We start from the raw sequence: 19,413 nt of genomic DNA on the forward strand, positions 1-19,413 counted from the left end.
AACCATCAATACCTATTCCAGCAGCTGAACAGTAGAGCTAACAGAATTGTTCCTGAAGCTTTCTCATGGTTCTGACAAATGGCCGTTTCTGGGGAAGGTGAGACCACCACCACAAATGAAGGTGAGCTACTCCACAGCCCCTTAGCTAGCACTGCTTAGTCCTGCTTGCAGCATCCTAACATCTGTCACATACATACACTCAGCAGTGACTGCTGCTATCTAAAGTAAAAGGTAACTATTTTCATGGCACAAAATAGCAGCTTTGCAAGAAAAACACTTTTCATAACCACTTCTTTCAATGGACATCGTGTACCAACCACGGTTTTGTAAGATGCCAGAAACCCTTATGCACAGACCTAAAGTAGATACTTCTAGCTGTTAGATCTCTGAAATGACCTTAACAAAGGATACATGTTCAATATCCACCAAGCACAATTGAAATTAAAGGAATATCAACATTTTAGATGTCCGTAATAGGAGGGAATTATTTTCAGTGGAACTGACCCTACCGTAGTGTCTTGCACTGTTAGGAATTTTGCACTTTGTGCAACTGCAGTAGCATATAACAAAATGTGATAATATATAAAGGAAGACAATTCACTACTTGCCCTATAGTGCAAGTATAGATGTGAATGGCTCTAAGATACATGCATTTCTTGTAGGTACATACTCAGTTTCCTTAATGCAGAGTATGAATCTCTGCAATGTTTAATATATTAATTCTGTAAGTCCACTGTAAGGTAGGAATATATTGCCATCGTCCTGCTGTAACTTAAGCAGAAAAGAAAGTGACATATATGAAGTCACAGAGGAAGCCTATGGCAGTGTCTCACCTCCAGGGGCGATGCCTTAAACACTACATCAACCTATGTCTCTCATATTTGGATGTAAGAGCAGTAACTTTTTTTCTGATTCATTGGTAAAACTTCTAGGGCAAATAATCAATTTTTTTCTTCCTCTGAAATCTTTCACACCCACAAAAAGAGCAACATCTTATTTACAATAAAATCACCTATATCTTCTTTCAGTAACATTTATTGTAGCATCTTCAATTATCTTAAATATCTTGCTCTTTTGCCACTGATGAAAATGCAGTACCAAGAATCCTGAGATGGGAAGGGGCACAACCGTTCTCAGCAGAGCTCATAACACTGACTGTGCTAAAGCTTCTCTTTGGTGAACAAGGACCAAACACATCAAGCCCACTGATGCCAAAGGAAATGACAAGGATGTGTAAAAATAAAAACAGGACACTATGGCCACCGTAACCAAACAGCAGAGCATCAAAGGAAAAAACAAACACAACAATTTTCCAGCAGAATTCTTTGAATAAAATGGGGGGAGAGGGGAATCCTCAACCAGAGTAACCTGCCCAGGTATTCAGTGTACATGTAATATGTCTTACTGGGGTTTCCTTAAAGAATTCATATTCTGACACTGGAAAAGAGGATGAGGGGGAGAGGGCACATCATTATTCTGAAACTCTTGCTTTTCCCAGAATGCAGAAACCATGTAAAAAGCTGTCTGAATACCCCCCACCATGCTTAAATAGGGCTTATATAGACACTGGGGGGGGGGACAACTTTTCTTCCTTGCAACTAGCAAGATAACTAAGCCAGAATAATTACATACAGCAGACCACAGCTAAATATTGATTCAGATGTCACTGCACAAAGAAAAGGTGAGAGAACAACAGCTTGAAAATAATGATGTAAAAATCTATGAAATAATGGTGGAGACAAATAGACCTACAGCAATTATACACACAGCAGTTCAAAAGCCCTGCTGGATTGGGAACAACAGCAGATGATTCAGTACCTCCTATGAAAATGGTCCTCCTCACTTGGTATCTATGCAGCCCTTCTGCCTGGAACTAAGCTGGTATGACAAGCATGAATTCAGGCAAGGAAAAACCTGCTAATTAGAGGAGTCACTCCAGTTTAGTTCCAGGTGTCATCACTTAACCAGCTTTTTGCATCTAGATATCCTAGTTAGCAAGTCATTGTGCTACAGTGTTAACAAAAAATTGATAACAACAAATGAGATGGATAGGTTCTGGCCCTATGCAGCAGTATCTATTATTGAAATGTTTTATACATGAATGAATTTCAATATTTCTCTAAATTGTATTGCACTTTTTAGACAGTAATATCTATGACAATAAGCTGTTTACCAGCATTAGCATTCATTGTTTGAGGGCATCTGCAAACCTCTAACATGGTAGGGGCTGAAAGACTTCTTTTTTCCTGGCATTTGCATTTCACTGAAATAGAGATTTCTTAATGCAACTTCTGCACCTGCTGTGAAACATAACTTATATTACTTTAGAACCAATTATACACTTGATTGCTGCATAATCTACAAGAATAAAACATAGTTTCTGCTCCAGAAGAGTTGACACTGGCAAAGGTTTATTGACTATGAATGCAGGAGAAACCCATTTTGACCATTCTGTGGGGCTGCAGAAAGTGCAAGGGCATACAAAACTTCCAGCAACTATAATCCTCTTCCTGTACATTTTTGGTACTTTAAACAAACCATGGAAACAGTAAAAGACCGACTGGCCAGGAGATCCTCAAAAAAATGTTTCTTTTTGCTGAAGAATAAATACTATGATCTATGAGAGAGATTTTTTGAATTATAGCTGCTGCCTCTAAAGTTGTGCAGAATTGCTTCCCCCAGCATCTGATGTGTCACTGTTATCATTAGTATCTGTCAGGGCTGTTACAGATTCTGATTAAAAAAAAAGGAAAATAACAGCATGGCAGAAGTTCTGCTTTTGCAATTGGAGTTTAACAGCTCCTGGGAACTGTACTTTAGTGCTGTCAATGCAGGCAAATATTCACTGCACATTATTAGAGCAGTCCTACTGCTTGCTCCTTCCTTTTGACAATAGGGCCCATGTATATACCTAGCTTGTCCTTAAAGCAAATATTTTGAATGTGGATATGATCATTTTGGGATAACTTAGATAAAAGCCTCCTGCAAACCTAAGGGTTTTTTTGATTCCTTGAGCACTTCACCTACAGATATGCACTAGGCAGTCTCTTGCTCCTGAAGCACTCCCTCACTTCAGCCACGCTGCCAAGAAAAACAGGAAAGGAAACCTTTTCACATTGTACTTTTTTTTGATAAACAGAGGGGTCCAAGCCTGTCAGCCACACAAGTTTTATGAAAACTGAGTTCAGGGTCATAGTATTAACCTTTGCATAGATACTATTGGGGCAAATATACCACGGAAACCTCACGCCAGCCCTCTGCACGTGGGCAGAACCTCACTCTAAAAGATGTAACAACGTGATGAAACTGGTAAAATATTCTAATAAGATCAATTAGCAGAAGCTTTTTTGTGGCAGAACTGAAACTCCAGAAGTGGGTAGCTGTTGAGTCATAAATGGCGAGATCAGAAAAAGAGAGGAAATCTATGGAGTGAAGATTTTTACAAAGATAAGCATACACAGAACAGGGCAAAGGTACAGCCTAACACTTTTGCAGTCCTACCATGCCACCAACATCCTCATATTGCTAGAAAGTATCACACAAACTGTTTGAGGATAATACAGCCTACTCAGTGAAAACCACCAAGCACCATGCTGAAGGCCAGTGGGCTGATGCCATCAAATACTAACGGGAACTTTGGGCTGTCGGGTACACTATGGAAAGGATGGATTTATGTCATAGTCATTTTGCATAGTCATTTACACCCACAAAAAGTGACTATATCACACTACTATTCCAATTTAAGAGTGTTTTTCACTCATTCTACAAAAGCATAAACGATGGCTCATTGGGCTCATAGGACAAATGAGAGGAATGAGCCCTTTAATAACCGCCACATTTAGGAAATGTGTTCCCTCTTGCACTGAAGTTAGTGGCTCTCTTTCTATTGACTCAGGAGCTCACACTGGTAAAGGCCCAGTTCTTCCAAGAGCTTTGGAAGACTTAGTTTGTTAAGACTTTGGCTGAGATCTGAGAAAGGTTGAAGCATTTTTCTGAGGTGCCAGAAGTGAGGGCTTTTTTGCATTCTGATCTTCTGACATAGATTTTCTCAGATCCAATATCTGCCATTATTTATACAGCTCTGTTGGCATGTGTGGCATTCTGCATGCTAGTAAGAAGTCAAGAATCACGCACTGAGGAGTTCATCATCTGAAAACTGGCATACAATTTAATGAGTAAGGACAAAAGAAAACAAGATAAATAGAAAATTGCTCCTGGGAAAGTGCCACTGTTTATTTTTAATTGCAAAGAATGCAGATCATTCAGGCTGCTTCTGTTTCAGAATTTTTTCTTTTTTGAATGATTAGACATGCAAGAGAGAAAGAGGTCAGACACAGCAACCAAAAGTTCCCCTAGGAAGAATGAAATAGAAGCTACAAAGGGAATAAAAAATTTCAGAACCAAACCGTCTTACTTTCCTGCCCTGCCTCTCGTATGTGTTGCCAAAGAAGAACAAACCTGGAGTTTTCAAGGGGAAAGCTTTTTATTTCTTGAAAACTAGGGTATCTTCAAGGTGATGCAAAACCCACCCACCCTTTGCTCCCACCTTAGTGCAGTTGTAGGACCACCCTAAAATACTGTAAAAAGTGCTTGGCTCTGTAACCACCTAGAACCAGGGGAGCTGATATGTGGTTCCCAGCACGTTACTCCTTTCCATCCCACTTGACATTTTTTCCCTCCCTCTCCTGCCACACAACCCAGCCTACATTTAGCAAACACATTCACACCATCAGGTTTAAATAGACTTTTTCTCTGCCTTTGCACTTGATGTTGTCCCCACAGAAGGAGACATGAATTTCACTGGCAACTATATTCTGAGTAACTCAATTAGTCCTGAAATACAGAACATTGTGAGCATTGTATATTTTCTCTATCTATCTATCTCATTTATAATGCTTGTAGATTTTTTTTTTAAAAAAAGCTTCTTTTTTTTCTGGCAATTCTCTGCTGATCATTAGCTATATATAGATTATATCAATGCATGTAAAAGCCTGCTTGTTTTATAAACTACAGCTATAATTTTATTTTAAGGTAAATGACTGGCAAGTAAAAAAGCAAAAACACACATACGTTAGAGGTATGCAAGATAACACTTAAAACTACCAGTCAAGTTCTCCTCACCTCCCCTGATTCCAAATCCAGGAACAGGGACTACAGCTGAATTACAGGCCAATATATTTACTTATTTGGAAGAAAACAGAAACATACAAAACAAATCCAGTGGTGCAAGATATTTCCAAGATTCATATGGAATTCAATAGTAACAGGAATATTTGAAGTTACTTAAAAAAATCTGCCATGCGTCCCACAGAAGGGACATGCACTAAACTTGATGTCTTAAGGAATTCTTAGGGAATTAAGTTTTTGCTGTGTATTTCTTAATAAAAAATGGTGGAGAGTGGTATCAATTATTTCAGCATTAAAGGATAAAGCTGGGAGTAAAGAAGACTTTTCTTCTCCTGGACTGTATATACTGTTCTGTTGTATATATAATTTGTCATTTTGATATGAATATTTTTCCTTTCTGTATAGTTATGTTACTTTGGTAGAGAAGGCAATGGAGGAATTAAATTGGTCATCTTGACTTTGGTAAGAAAAAAGGTAAATCTTTTTTCTAAGATGGAAGTTAAGTACACACATTCAGCTTGGTAAAACTAACATGAATGTGAATCAGTAACATGCTGTAACTCAAGGTACGCAAGTTCACAGCAAAACTGTATTAAAGAAACGAAGATTCACTTGTGAAATGGAGAAAATCACTAACGCAACTTGATATTAGCTTTCAATTAGCAGATACAGCTTTACACTATATGTTGTGAAGCTCAGTCTCTTAGACTTAAAACAGAAGAAGCCAGCAAACAGTGTAGTAAAAAAATGCTGGTCTCTTTTTGCTTTCTTTTCCATGTCCTAAAGGCAGTCTCTATTTGTTGAACATAGTGTGTTATCAACTGATTGTACATTATCAGCTGACCAGAAGCGCAATGACATCAGTCTTCACAAATTAATATCAAAGAAAGAGTTTGGTCAGCATCAAACCCCGATCTCTTGTGAATCGGTACAAACTATTCAGCAGTGATCTGCTGGGCAGCAGGCTAAGGAATTTGAAATGGCACACGTGAGAGGATGAAAGTGGGGCGGGTACATGTGTGCAACGAAAAAAAATGAGCTCCTCAGAAGTCATTTTGCATAGAGGCAAAGGCTGCTGCATCTCCGCTCCTATCAGATTTGAGGTCGATGACTCAAACCCAATTTTCCTGATGAAGCAGGGGAGAGACTTTCCTGCTCCTGTGTCTGTTACGTTTCCTCCAACCTGACGTGTAGACTGGCTTGTCTTCTGTTGCTGTTTTTTAAATCATAAAATTTGAAAACAATCTAGTTAAGGACAGAGGCAAAAAAATCCCCAAGAGAGCACTGGGAACAGGAGACATATGCCAGATTTTCTCAGATAATGAGCTTTTAAAGCTCATTTTTTGGTATAAAAATTCCATATCAAAAAAGAAGTTGCCACTTTTTCTTTTCTTGTTACAGTAGAAAGAGAGCGTTTGGCATATGCAAAATCGTAATATTGGATTTGCACCAGGAAATGAAGCCAGGGGATCTGGCCAGGAAATACGTGCTCTAAAAAATGGGCAAATCCAAGATGGCAGTGGCTGAGGGACAAAGCACTGGAGAGTTCCGAATTGTTGCAGTATGAAAGGCTCCATGAAACAACGAATCCCTGATAAGTGGGTTTTTTTAAAGCCTGCTCTGAAAACTTTCCAGAATACACTTCTACTTTTGTCCATTTTGGAAATAACTACAGGGCAAATTCAGGGTGACTGTTCTAGAGAGATGCATTCTCCAAACAGGGCTGCTAATATTAAAATATCCAAGTTTGCAAGTCTGAAGACACCCTTGTGAAGCAATGACATGCTAACTAAATCATACTGCCTATTATGTCTGTAATCTGTCCTGTGTCCAACATTGGGAGAAGCAGGTGCATCCTCTCAAAGAGCTTTCATAAAGTATTCTTTCTCTGCATTTTTATACACAATTACTTTGCAGTAGATTTATATATTTGGGAATTTCGTAAATAAATTACATGATAAAACAATCCCAATAAAGATGCTAGAAGCTACGACACAGGTTTCAAGAAACTAGTTAATAAAGAATTATTCTTCCTTTACTTCCAAACAGCAGCACCATGGTCTCTAAATTCATTTGCACACTTGTTCTTTCTCTTACCAGCTGTTGCCCTTTTGGACCCCAACCAGCATACTGAAGCTTTGCATTGCTGACCTCAGGGGGATACAAATTCTGGGGATCCCTGCAAAAAGAGAAAAATAAAATTTCAGCTTCAGGAATGACCTTATTTAAGCTGGAAATCCACCATGACCTTGTAAGGCATCTTTCAGCTGGAATCATCTAATATTTAGTGACAGATTTCAGTAGATTGTTTTACTGTAAGGTAAGCACTACACCACTAGCAAGCGTTGGTAAGATCAAATATTTAACTGACAATTTATGTTTCTTATTAATACAAAGTTAAACACATTAGTTCCACTGCTGACTGCCTAAGCCTTAAGAATTAGTCAAGGGATGGCAAACAAAGTAATTGTATTTATCAACACTGATGATGTCCACAAAGGATAAACAATAATTATATTTTTGAATCATACTGCCACAAGAAGAATATAATCTCATCTTCACCCTGTGGCTTTTCTGCCTAATAATTTTCCTTTGAACATGACTGCAGGAGAGTTCAACAACTGTATAACAACTGATATGCAGCCTGACTTTCAAGGGAAAAGCTCCTATTAATACCAAATACCTCATTTTTTTAAGAAAATAAAATCAAAATGCTTTTCTTCTTCTTTCATCCATTACCTTCATTTTGTAGCAGAACATCAGTGACACATAGCAAATGCAATATAGAAAAAGGAGGCTTTTTTGGTAAATGTCATAGCAGCATAATGTCGTTTTATCACAGCACAGACAGAATTGCCTTGATGGTATTTATACTCAGCATAAATAATTACATTACATATTCTGAAGTCACAGTGCTACGACTCTGTGTATAGCAATATTCTACAAACAAGAACACTAATAAAGCCTGTATACAGTATACCTCATTAGCAGATCTCAAACTGCTTTAAAAAGTAAGGGCATTATCATCACTGGTCTACAGATAGGAATAACAAGGCAATTTGAGGCCAACATTACCAAAAACTAGAGAAAAGAGCCAAAGCCTGCCCAGCCTTTAAGCAAAAGGCCTTTTCTAGTTGTACAGACTTTATTTCTTCATTAAAGGCAATGTTTTCCCGACCATATTTTCAAAACAGAACAAAACTGAATGCAATAATTAGACAGTAACGGATTTCTCTTTATTGTCTGTTTTGTGACCTGCTGCTGTACCACAGTTACACGCTGGCTCTGCCCTTTCAGGCAAGAACTCCCTTGACCGCACATTCCCTCTGCACTGGGGCTGTTGTAGCAAGTCCAAAGACAGCAGCAAGAGGAGTGTTTAGAAATTGATTTTGTGCAGTCTTTCCAATGTGGAAAAAACCTAGCTTTTCCTGTGAACTCCTGTTCAAAGACCAGCTAGAATCAGGGCAAACTCTAGATGAGGACACTGATGCCTACAGTTTCCCCCTTCCATAACTCCTGCTGTTGGAACAGCAACTTCTGCTCTCCTGCTAAAAGGTATGTATCAGTCGTTATAAACCATAACCCATAATGTCTGCAAGACCCTGGTGAAGAGGTCCATGGAGCTGATTAAACATCAAAGTGCTCAAGATGACAGGTTTGATGAAGACGGGATCCACTAGGAATGTTGAGGGGCAAGAGGGATTTGTTGAGCAATGACCCCTCAAGTCTGAAGGGTACCCAGATAGCTTTTGGCTCTATAGGCAAAGTGTCACCCACAACTGCTGCCGGTAGAGTAAAATTATGTCTTTTCTTCTCATGGTTTTTAAACAGAATGTGTCTTTATGGATAGCCTAAAGTAATCTTTGTAAGGTATGGATAAGAGAACGGGTGTCATTCTGAACTCCTACCAAGAGCAGCCACAAAATTCCTGTTCCAGAAAGAATAGCCCTACAACCTCTTCTGGATCTTTTCAAGCTTGTATGCATTAGCTACTTAAGTTTCAAGTCAGATATTTCTGTTGAGACTGTCTTTTTGGTTAGCTATCTTGATTATCTCAACAGAGTGTAACCTCTGAGTGCAGGAGGAAGAGAGAAAACTAGCGAATCAAACCAAACCCTCTTATGGGAGAAAAAAAAAGTACTTCATTATTTGTCAAATGAATTATCTAGTTCTTGGGTTTTTTTACTCATGTGAGAAGAGGAGCAAGATATTATAAACAGAAGGGGAAATATCATCCCCAAATAAACAGATTATACAATTGTAAGAATTTAAACCTGTAATGCTTCAGATAACACAGGTGGAGCTAAGGGACAGACATACCAATTACAGCTAATAATTCAGACCAGACCCCAGACAAGTCCTGTCAGGTCTGCTCACTGCATCATCTTTCAGAAGAGGAAAACTCTAATGCAATGAGAAATGCTGTATAAACCGGCTTTGGTACCTGATAAGGCAGAAGGAAAAGTCCTCAATTTGGTCTACCAGGAAAGAGCTCTGCTGCAGACAAAAAAGCAAAGTCATCTTCCCTCTCTCTGATACGGCTGAGGAAAAATAGAATTGCATCTCCTGAGTTCCTTCTTAAGTTGTTCAGAATGCCTGGAAAATCTCTTTTTTAGCAAAATCTTGTTTGTTTGCCTTAAAATCTTTTGATAAATATGCAGGTAGAAAGGCTGACTGATGGAATCGCATATTGTCTGGAGGCACCTCATTTACAAACCTAGGTACCATAAACTGCCTCTATATTCAGCACGTAACAGCACATACGTCCAGGTTGTGATGTAGACCCCTGAAGGCAGGCAGTAGCCATTCATACATCCTCATGCTCTAAGTTATTTTTTTCTACTACAAGCTATGAAAGCAGTCTAAGACCCTAGTTTCCCCCCACAAACACTCCTGAGAGATGGACGTTTTCCTCTTAGTAGATTTTGGTTTGTTCCTCATCTCTTCTGAAGAGAATCCTCTTCCCTAGAGTAGCAACATTCATTCCCTCACCTGCAGGAAACTTCAGTGTCACATGCAAGGGGACTGAGAAGACATCCCTCCTTGCCAAGCCTGATCTAGCAGGCTTCTGAGAAACTGTAGGAATGGGCTGGCGATAGATAGGCTATATAGCAGTGGTCAGGGGAGACTGGGCTGTCAGCAAGCCTGAAGGTGGCATGAAAATGGAGTTCACCTACTTGTGAACCCTACCACGAAAGATCAGATTCCCAGATGCTTACTCAGGCTGCGTTGGGTGCATGGTGGAATACGTGTGGACACCCCCTCCCTGGCAGCCCCAAGCAACCCCGCTGCTAACCCATTATATCACCTATAGAGGGAGGAAGATGAGTTGTCTACACAGCTGCTCCAGGTGGGATGGCCACAACCCTCTACTGCTCTCCCCAGGAAAGCTCTTAGTGATCCTTAAACTGAAAAATCTGTTTGGAGAGCAGCTATCAAACACATTTCCAATTATCTCATACCATTCTGGACCTTTAGTTCTCCTTGGTAAAAATCCCTTAAGGAGTCAAACCAAATGCACACCGATATCCCAGGAGCACTTGTTCATTTTCTACGTGCTGCATAAATGGGATCTCATGCCGGTCAAATCCTTCTGGGAGGTATGTTATTGCTGATAAGCTATAGTCCTCCATAGCTACACCCTTGCTTCTCCTCCAAAACAGTCTGCTTAAAATCCTTCTGTATTTTTTCTTGAATCAATCAATATTATGGGTCATCCCAGCCTCTCCAAAGAGCCAGGGCTCCTCACAGACCCTCATAATTAGGCCTTGTTTGGATCCAAGGCTTCCCCTTGTGAGCTCATTTGTGCAGGATGCTGGCTTGGAAATGGGCTATTCGGAAGGCAGCCTGTATATCTCCTGTTACTGGTTTGCATGAAGAAATTGGTTCACTGCATCCTCACACTGTTTTCACTATTTCCTTACGGAAAAGAACCTTAATCTTCATTTCCAGCCAAAGAAATAGCAAGGCCTTATTAAAGGGTTGCTGTTATTTCTTTCACCTCTTAAAATGATTGGTTTTAAAACCCAGGGAAGAAGTGAATAATAATGTTGGTTTAGGCCAGACAGAAGATGGAGCAGGGGCTGCATAAACTCTTCCACGTTAAGACGACATTGTCTGGAGCTGAGGCTGTTAAATTGCCCCAGACACGGGCATGATTTCAGCACAACATTCACAAAACATTATGGAAGTAGTAAATTGTGAAATTTGCTCATTTAGATGCAGATTTCTGCCAAAAAGTCTCCCCTCAAAATTTCTGAATAAGGAAAATTCATAGAAACATAGAATCATAGAATGCTTTGGGATGGAAGGGACCTTTAAAGGCCAGCTAGTCCATCCCCCCTGCCATGGGCAGGGATATCCACAACCAGATCAGGTTGCTCAGAGCCCCATCCAGCCTGGCCTTGAATGTTTCCAAGGATGGGGCATCTACCATCTCTCCGGGCAACCTGTTCCAGTGTTTCACTGCCCTCATTGTAAAAAATTTCTTCCTTATATCCAGTCTGAATTCCTGAGTGCAATTAGCATGCTGTCTGCCAAATCATTTTTGCTTGTAATTTACCTCAGAACATATATGTAGAATGAAACAAACTAATCAATCATATCAGGTTGCTTGGTTTTGACCTTAAAAAAATACCGTGATTAATGAGGAACTAGTTTTAAAGAGATTGTATTGTTTTTGCTGGAATTTTTACATCTATGTGTTTCCTCTTCTGACATTTTCTCCTATTGTAAAGAAGACCAATTTCCCTCAGAGGCTTCACAGGACTGAGTATCCTCCTGTGCACAAACATGACAACCTGTTCTATATTAAGTTCTTCAAAAGAAACTTAAAAAACAATAGAAATTTTCCACTGTAATTGACTGAGAGGCTCTTTTTACTTCAAGAAAAATATTTTACTATGCCAGACTGAAAAATTCTGAAACTGAAAAATGCAGTCAAAGTCTGGAGTATGGTATGGGCTGTTCTTCTAGGGCCTGTTTTAATAACTTCTAATTTTAATTTTAAATACAGAACAATAGGATTTGTATGGAAAATCTTTGCACATGCTGCCAATGTGAGCAAAAATGAAATAATTTGCACCAAAGGCTGCTCTGACAAGTCTAGCCTCTAAACAAATAACCAAAACTATGTATATGAGCTGGAGTGAGTTCTTAAGAAAAACTTTGAACCCCCTTCCTTAACTATGCCATAATTTTGGAAAATATAGAAAGTATATGAAGATTTCAGTAGTATATGCAAGAAGTTGAAGAAATAAAGATAGTTAAAAAAAAGTGTGGGGAAGGCAGAAATATCCCCTCCTGTTGTTTACCTCAAGCCAGTACTGAATATTTTGAAAGACAACAGCCTTTGGCTAACAAACTTGAAGGCTTTTCCATGGTTAACTATAAAAAACTATCTATCTATCTAAACTATCTGTCTCAGCACCAGAACTTGGTGTCTTCATGTCTCCTTCTAATAGCATAAAATCAGACAGCAGCTTAGACAGATTTCTTCTTCCTTAGAAAGAAGGAAATTAAAAAGATATATAAACCACCATGTAGAGAAGAGATCTGGAAGGGTTATAAAGAACTGGAAACTTCAAAATATTTAAGAGTTTTTGATGCTTGATGAGAAAAAGTGCACTAGAGAAAATTTGCAAAAAGAAATAAAAGCATGTAAAACATACGTGTTCATAAATGTACAGAGAGCAATAGATAAGGACTTGGAGAAAGAGGGAAAGATTTCCAAGAAACAGGAATGCAATTTCTTGAGAAGCAAAAATGCATTCTTAAACAATTAAATGACTTGTTTACTTCAGTATTCACCAAGGAGGAGACAGGTGCCATTAAGAAAATTGCTTCCCAGGAGATACACAGCCCTGCAGAGACTCACAGTGAGATAGAATAAAATATAATACAAATGGGAATCAAAGACTTGCCAGAACAGATAATCAAGGAATCAGACTGTCAGAATGTGCAACTAAAAGAATCCTCCTGGAATTCTAATAAAAGTGCTTAAATAGATGGGGAAGGCTCTTCCATTCATCTAGGCTCATCTGCTATTAAATACTTAATGCACATACGCACACATACATATATTTTCCTTATAGCACTTTTCAGTGAACAAAAGTAGAAGGAGGTAATGAAAGCAATTTGAACTTATTAATTTCAACTACAGATACACATCAGATCATTCAGCTGTTCTTAAAAACAATGGCGTTTACCAACCATTTTGTCCAAGATGAGTGAATTCTATGGATTTAGAGCATAAAAGGCAAAAAGCAAAGGAATCTAAAACATTTGTCCCTAATTTGGCAATCCAGTCAGATTCAAGCCAACAATATGAGCTCAGAGGTCTTTTTGATTATAGTCTGCCTGTGTGTGTAAAGCATCCATCAATGTAATATTTGGTACTGGGTCCGCAAAATTTTGCACAATACTAATGCCACTTTAAAATCAATCATTTGTCAGAAAAGTAGCCACCAACTTCCATTGGGAATCATGTAAAATGATGGCACAGGTTTGCCTTTCTAGTGAAGGTCTACAAAGACTGATTTAAAAATGTATTGGAGACTGGTACGTGGCTCGGAGCCATGGTAATGAAGGCTGGAGGACTGCAAGCCGTTGATCAAGATCTCTAGGTTTCCCTGAGTAAGCAAACAGTGGAAATGGTCCTTAGATACTGGTAGCAGTACTTTTAAAATGATGACATTATCATGTTTCTCATGTGACCCCTCTAAATCATAGATGACAGAGTGAATTTTTACTGCATTTTTTTAAAGAACTTTTGTTCCTGGAGTCATATTTTGTCCCCTAGAGAGACAATGAGAGGTGATAGCATTCAGGTGATACACACAAGCACTTAAAAGTAATTTTCTCTTACTCATGTAATTTTCTCTTACTCTGTAGATGTTTCTCAGCCAGCTCTGATCTCAGAGCTACTCAAGGCATGAGGTAAGGCACTGGATTTATCAGAATTTCAAGTCTATTTATCTACAACAGACGCATGGAAAAATGAAAATCTAAATATTTGAATGTTATCAAGGAGGCTAGTCAAAATTACAGCTATCCAAAGATCAGCTATCCAAAATACAGGCAAAAAAATACAGGTTGAAGAGAAACAACCAAGTAAGCACTGAGATGTTTAAGAATAAACTGGAAAATTCTCAATAATGAGCCTGGGATGAATGTACATGGTTCTTCAGAGCGACTCTGCCAGTCTCCAGGAAAGGATGTTTGTGATGAAACCTTAGCATTTTCTATCCAGCTGACCTTGTCTGACTTCCAAACCCTAATAAAAATATAGCGCCATGATGTGATGCCTGCAGAGAGCAATATGGCATTATTAGTACATAAAATGAGATACAGCTGTGATCTGCTACTACCAGTGCCAGCAGAAGTGCCTCGTTACAATATGACTTCACTGGACAGTAGGTCACACTTTTAATTGGGGCAAGAGATTGATTCTTGGGCTTGTGCTCTAAACTAATTTAACAGTTTGTGTTACTGGGTTTCAGACAAAACCAGAATGACTCAATATTCTCCATATCTTTTTGAAAACTGCGAGTCTTTGAGCAGATCTTATTTCTTCTTGTGTCAACAGGATAAGGAGATCTTGGAGGTTTGTGTGTAGGTTCTCAGGAATATTGAAACACAATACTCTTCTAAATAGCTTCTCCCCACATAGACCATGTCCTCATCAGTTAAAATAAACAAGGCATACACTTAGTAGAGCCATTATTTCCATTTCTTATCAACAGTGATATGACCACTTTTAAGCAATACCACAATTAGCCTGATTTCAGATACAGTTTAAAAGTGGATTGCAAAATACTCTCCTGGTTTAAAGGACTAAAATACCACTCTAGCCCTACAGTTCTGCCCCATAACAGAGATGTATAAACCTCAAGTACACACACAAGAGGAAATGCTCACGTTTGAAATAGGGTGTAACTTTTGCCTTCACAATTCTGCATATGGAAGGTCCTTTCATTCCTCTAGCTCCTTCTCATATGTGACATTGGAAAGCAACCTTTTCTATTCCTGCCTTATCTCCTCAAATTTTTAGTGGAGCATTCAATAAATGGAGGGTTAGGGTACGGGGTGAAGAGACATCATGGCTAGTGTGACACAGTCTGGGCTATCAGCCTGGGATTATATCACCTTTGCCATAAAGAGACTTTCTCAGTGGTTACTGTATCAAGGAAAGCCCTGGCTGTAGCATCCTTTCTCCACCTAAAGGTCCCTTCTTGCATTTCCTAAATTTCTCCATTCCCTTCTTCCCCATATGTTCGAGCTCCCCAAGGGGGCAGGATGCCTATTTTGGGATAACAAGAGATTTTCAGCCTATTAAATTTGGTTAGTGCCTACCTGTGAAGGAGTCACAGAACCAGGTAGCAAGGACGAAAGGGAGCCCCAGGACACTGCCGAGGCACACAAATGCTATGGCATAGACTGCTATATACTCCTCAGAGGTGGGGCACAGATCACTATACAGTCCTCAGTGACTGGGCACAGGTCCCTACATAGTCCTCACTATATAACCTGAGCCCAGGCCCCATTAAACCCCATGACAGTGAGGAAATGCCCATAACCTTGCAGGTTTGTGTCCTCAAAACTGGCTTTTTTTCAGGTGCCCACAAAAAAATGAGTCTGTGTTTTGTAACATGCAGTGCACATTCTTTGCGCTGTGTAATGAAACAACAACGCACTGAGAGTTTAAGTAGGCTGAAAGAGTTTATCACCCAACCACAGCAACAAATAATCAAGGCCCAGGCTGCAGGGTGTCTCCACAGTCTGATAGCAGCCAAGCAAAAACGGCCCCCCGGGGAAATGCATGTTTCTTTTTCCTATTTTAGAGGACTCCCACCCCCACGCCGAACCTTGAACATTAGGACAAAAATACAAACAAAAAATCCCAATCCCTGCTATGAAAATCCACCTACAGAACAATTTTATTTCTGCAAAGGTGATGCATGGAAACAGCAATCATATGGGCTGTGGTTAGTTGCCTATTCGGTGCTATGCACCATCACTTTATACATTCTTTTTCACCCACCTTTATTTTCCTTTTTTGTCAAAACTCTATGTACTAACTTAACCTTGTTGAGTATGAATAAGGAAGAAATCCCATGCCAACATGCCAAGATTTGACGGTCAGCATTGGGATGTGCGTGTACCCTGCAGCAGTGTCTACGGTTTGGAGGCTGACCACAGCCTGCGGACTGGAGGGGGTTCATTCACACTGAGACATGAAAATACTTCCAAATCCAGATAAGTTTCTCACCAGCAAAACACATTTTATTCAAGAATAGAATTTAATAGAAGCCCTGCCTCCATTTCAGGGGGTGCTGCCTTAGACAAACACTATGGGAGAGTTTGCTTCAAACCTTTCTTCTTTCCTTTTTTTTTCCTGATGAGCCATAAGCTATCGACCTTTTCTGTAACATAAGGAGGTTGGTTGTCGGGCTTTTTCTCTGCTAAACTGCTAACATCTGCATCTAACTATTAATTTACCCAAGATCTTTTTTTCTTTAGTCTCAGCAGTCATTACTCTAATTCTTAATATCAAATCCTCCCATCAGGGGACTATTCATTATTATTATCACTATACATAGTTTCTAAGGTGTCCACCCACATCACAACTGATTCTGGAAGAGAGAAGCATGTGGTAAGAATTGCTTTGCCTACACAGGAAAGGAACATTTCACATAAAAAAATGCTATGCAGTGACCAACATGGGCAAACAAATGGCAAATCCCGTGGGGAAATGATATGGTGTTGAGCTGCTGAAGTGGCTTTCCTCCCACCGGCATAGCCAAGAGTCCTGCCTGAACTGCCTTCCGAGGCTGAGCTGCTTTCAACCTGCCACGGCTTGGAAGTGAGTGATGCTCAAATAACGGCTTTGCTTAATAAAATGCTGGCTCTTTCTTTTTAAAGAGGTACAAAATGTATTCGCAAGCGATAAGCCAGTATGCGATTTAACCACTGTTTCAGTGATATACAGAGTGTTTAATTCAGATGATTATAAAAAGCAAGAAGCCCAACAGCTCCATCAGGGCTTGAGCCACATGCCAGTAAACTCAACTGAAAGATTCCTATCTATCTACTTCAGAAGATCTAAGGTCAGGCTCCACAATCAAACTATTGAGTTTAACTATTCCAAGCGCCAGTCTTCTGTTGTCAAAACACAACTGAAAAAGCATATCACATCATTAAGATGTTGTTATTTATAGTCTGCCATAAAAGCCACCACACTATGCAGCAGAGGTGCCTTAATTATCAGTATAAACTATGTCAAAAAGATGATAAAAACTATGACATGATAATTGGTAAAGACGAAGGAGAGAGAAGAAGTAGCAATTGCAGACTCTTCATGAACTGCAGAATACTTTTTTCTACTTATTTAACAAATTTCACATTGTTATTTGGTTTTACATACCTTTTTATAAGGGTTTATTTCAACCTCTATATATCATTGTTGGGGGAAAATATTCAGCTCCTCTAAGTAAAGTTTAGTTAGCTGAAAACAGACTCTATTAATTACAGTACTTTTTCCTCTTAAAATAAGATATGGGCTCTAGTACATGTTTATAAATGTTAAATAGTGAAATTGTGCAGCACTCTGTGGTAATTATCACATCTTGCCTGTGTCGGGTAAGCAGTACTTCTCTCCTTGCTTTGCAGATAGGGACACTGAGGCACGGGAAGTTTCTCTAATGCTACAGAGAAGGGGCATAACAGGCCAGAACGAAATCCAATAGAACAGTCTTGGTCAAATGGACAGATGTCTGCAGCAGAGCCAGTTCCCTGAAGTTTTTTTAACCATGATTTTAGATAATGAAACGCGTTTTCCTTTTACTGTGAACATGGAAATGGAAGCATGTGCAAGGAAAACCTCATTGTCTTTCAAAATATTATGCAATAGCGTTTGTACAAATCTGATGAAGTTTTCTTTAATTAACTTTAACCTCTTTCCTGCCAGTAGCTTGTATAAAAGAAGGAGACAGGAACATTAGTGAGAGCTCTGCAGAGAGATCTACAGACATCACTTTGAACATTTACTCACAGTGAAGCACGGGCTCAGTTCCTCCTCCTGTTATCACTTCTGTGGATCTCCCATACATATTTTGCACTCACTCCACGCATGGGACTGCTCTTGAAGTTACTGGGAGTTCAGCATGGGGATGTGTGCAGCATTTTACAGACCCTCGGCAGCGCAGGCAGGAAGAGCTGAACTCAGCTCCGCGATTGCTCCTGTGATCTACTTACCGTGTTCCTCTGACTACACCATATAAATTTGGAAAGAAATACAGATTCTGCTTAGGAATAACTGTGTACATTTCCCTCCTTCCCATACACAAAATCAATGAGGAGTGGGAATAACTGCTGCTTTTCTCACTGATCCCTGTAAGCATATTTGGAAGCTCCTGTTGACATGGCCCAGCTGGATGTGCTAACACCGTGCTGAGAGCTCATACGAGGGGGCCAGCACTAATCCCTGCCACTTAGCTGTTCTCAGAGGGAAACGGTTCGTGCAGAAGTGGATGAGCACTAGGAGGTCTGAGGAAATGTATGTTTCATGCTGGGGTTTATTTTGGGGAATGCAAACACAATACACAACTAGAAAAAAGTGTAACATTTCTGCTAGCCACAGCAAAAAGTTAAAGATAGAGGTACCCCCTTGGATATCAATCCAAAATTAGCTCTTGTTTACGACCTGCAGTGCCAGATCAAACCAGTGGTCCAGCAGCATGCACTGGTGTGAAATGACCTTAATGCTGGTGAGGGAAATCCTGCAACAAGGTTAGGGGAACGTTCTGGTCTGTCATGGCCTGACCATGAAAACCCTGAACAAACTAAGCTTTTTTCTTTATTTCAGTGAAGGATGTGAATGACTAAGATCATCCATATTGGACTCAGTAGGAGCAACGTTATTAAAACCCACAAAAGAACAAAACAATTTTCGCTGGCTGGATTTCATAAGCAGGTTATTGCCTACATTGTATTGCTAAATTTTTATTTTCCAAAGTTAGGGAAAATAATATTAGGAAATAACTATATATGGTATTTGTGTTCCACTTTTTCCCAGCACCTTGCACAAGAGCTCCCTGTTCCACATCTAGACCTGCAGATGCTATCACAGTATCTATAAACTACATCTGGCTGGCAATTACAATGCGGCAAGTGCAACTGTGGGGTTATGAGAGGAGCTTTGCAAAAATATTTATAATGCAGACAGCTGTAAGCAGTTATCAGCAGATATATCTGAAAGGCAGCACTGTTCAGAGGAAAGCAGATGGG

The 19,413-nt window shown here is 39.6% G+C and overlaps 1 protein-coding gene across 1 annotated transcript in view; it reads right to left on the reverse strand.

Annotated features, from left to right (window-relative positions):
• Positions 1-19,413, reverse strand: part of DPP6 (dipeptidyl peptidase like 6) — a gene marked incomplete at both ends in the record, with an annotated part of 418,985 nt that overhangs the window by 101,471 nt on the left and 298,101 nt on the right. Inside the window, one exon of the mRNA XM_082328177.1 lies at positions 7,225-7,306. Coding sequence (XP_082184303.1) covers positions 7,225-7,306 — 82 coding nt within the window. The remainder of the gene's footprint in view (positions 1-7,224; positions 7,307-19,413) is intronic.

The sequence above is a fragment of the Platalea leucorodia genome (assembly GCF_965183815.1).
Source record: "Platalea leucorodia genome assembly, chromosome: 1".
NCBI lineage: Eukaryota > Metazoa > Chordata > Aves > Pelecaniformes > Threskiornithidae > Platalea > Platalea leucorodia.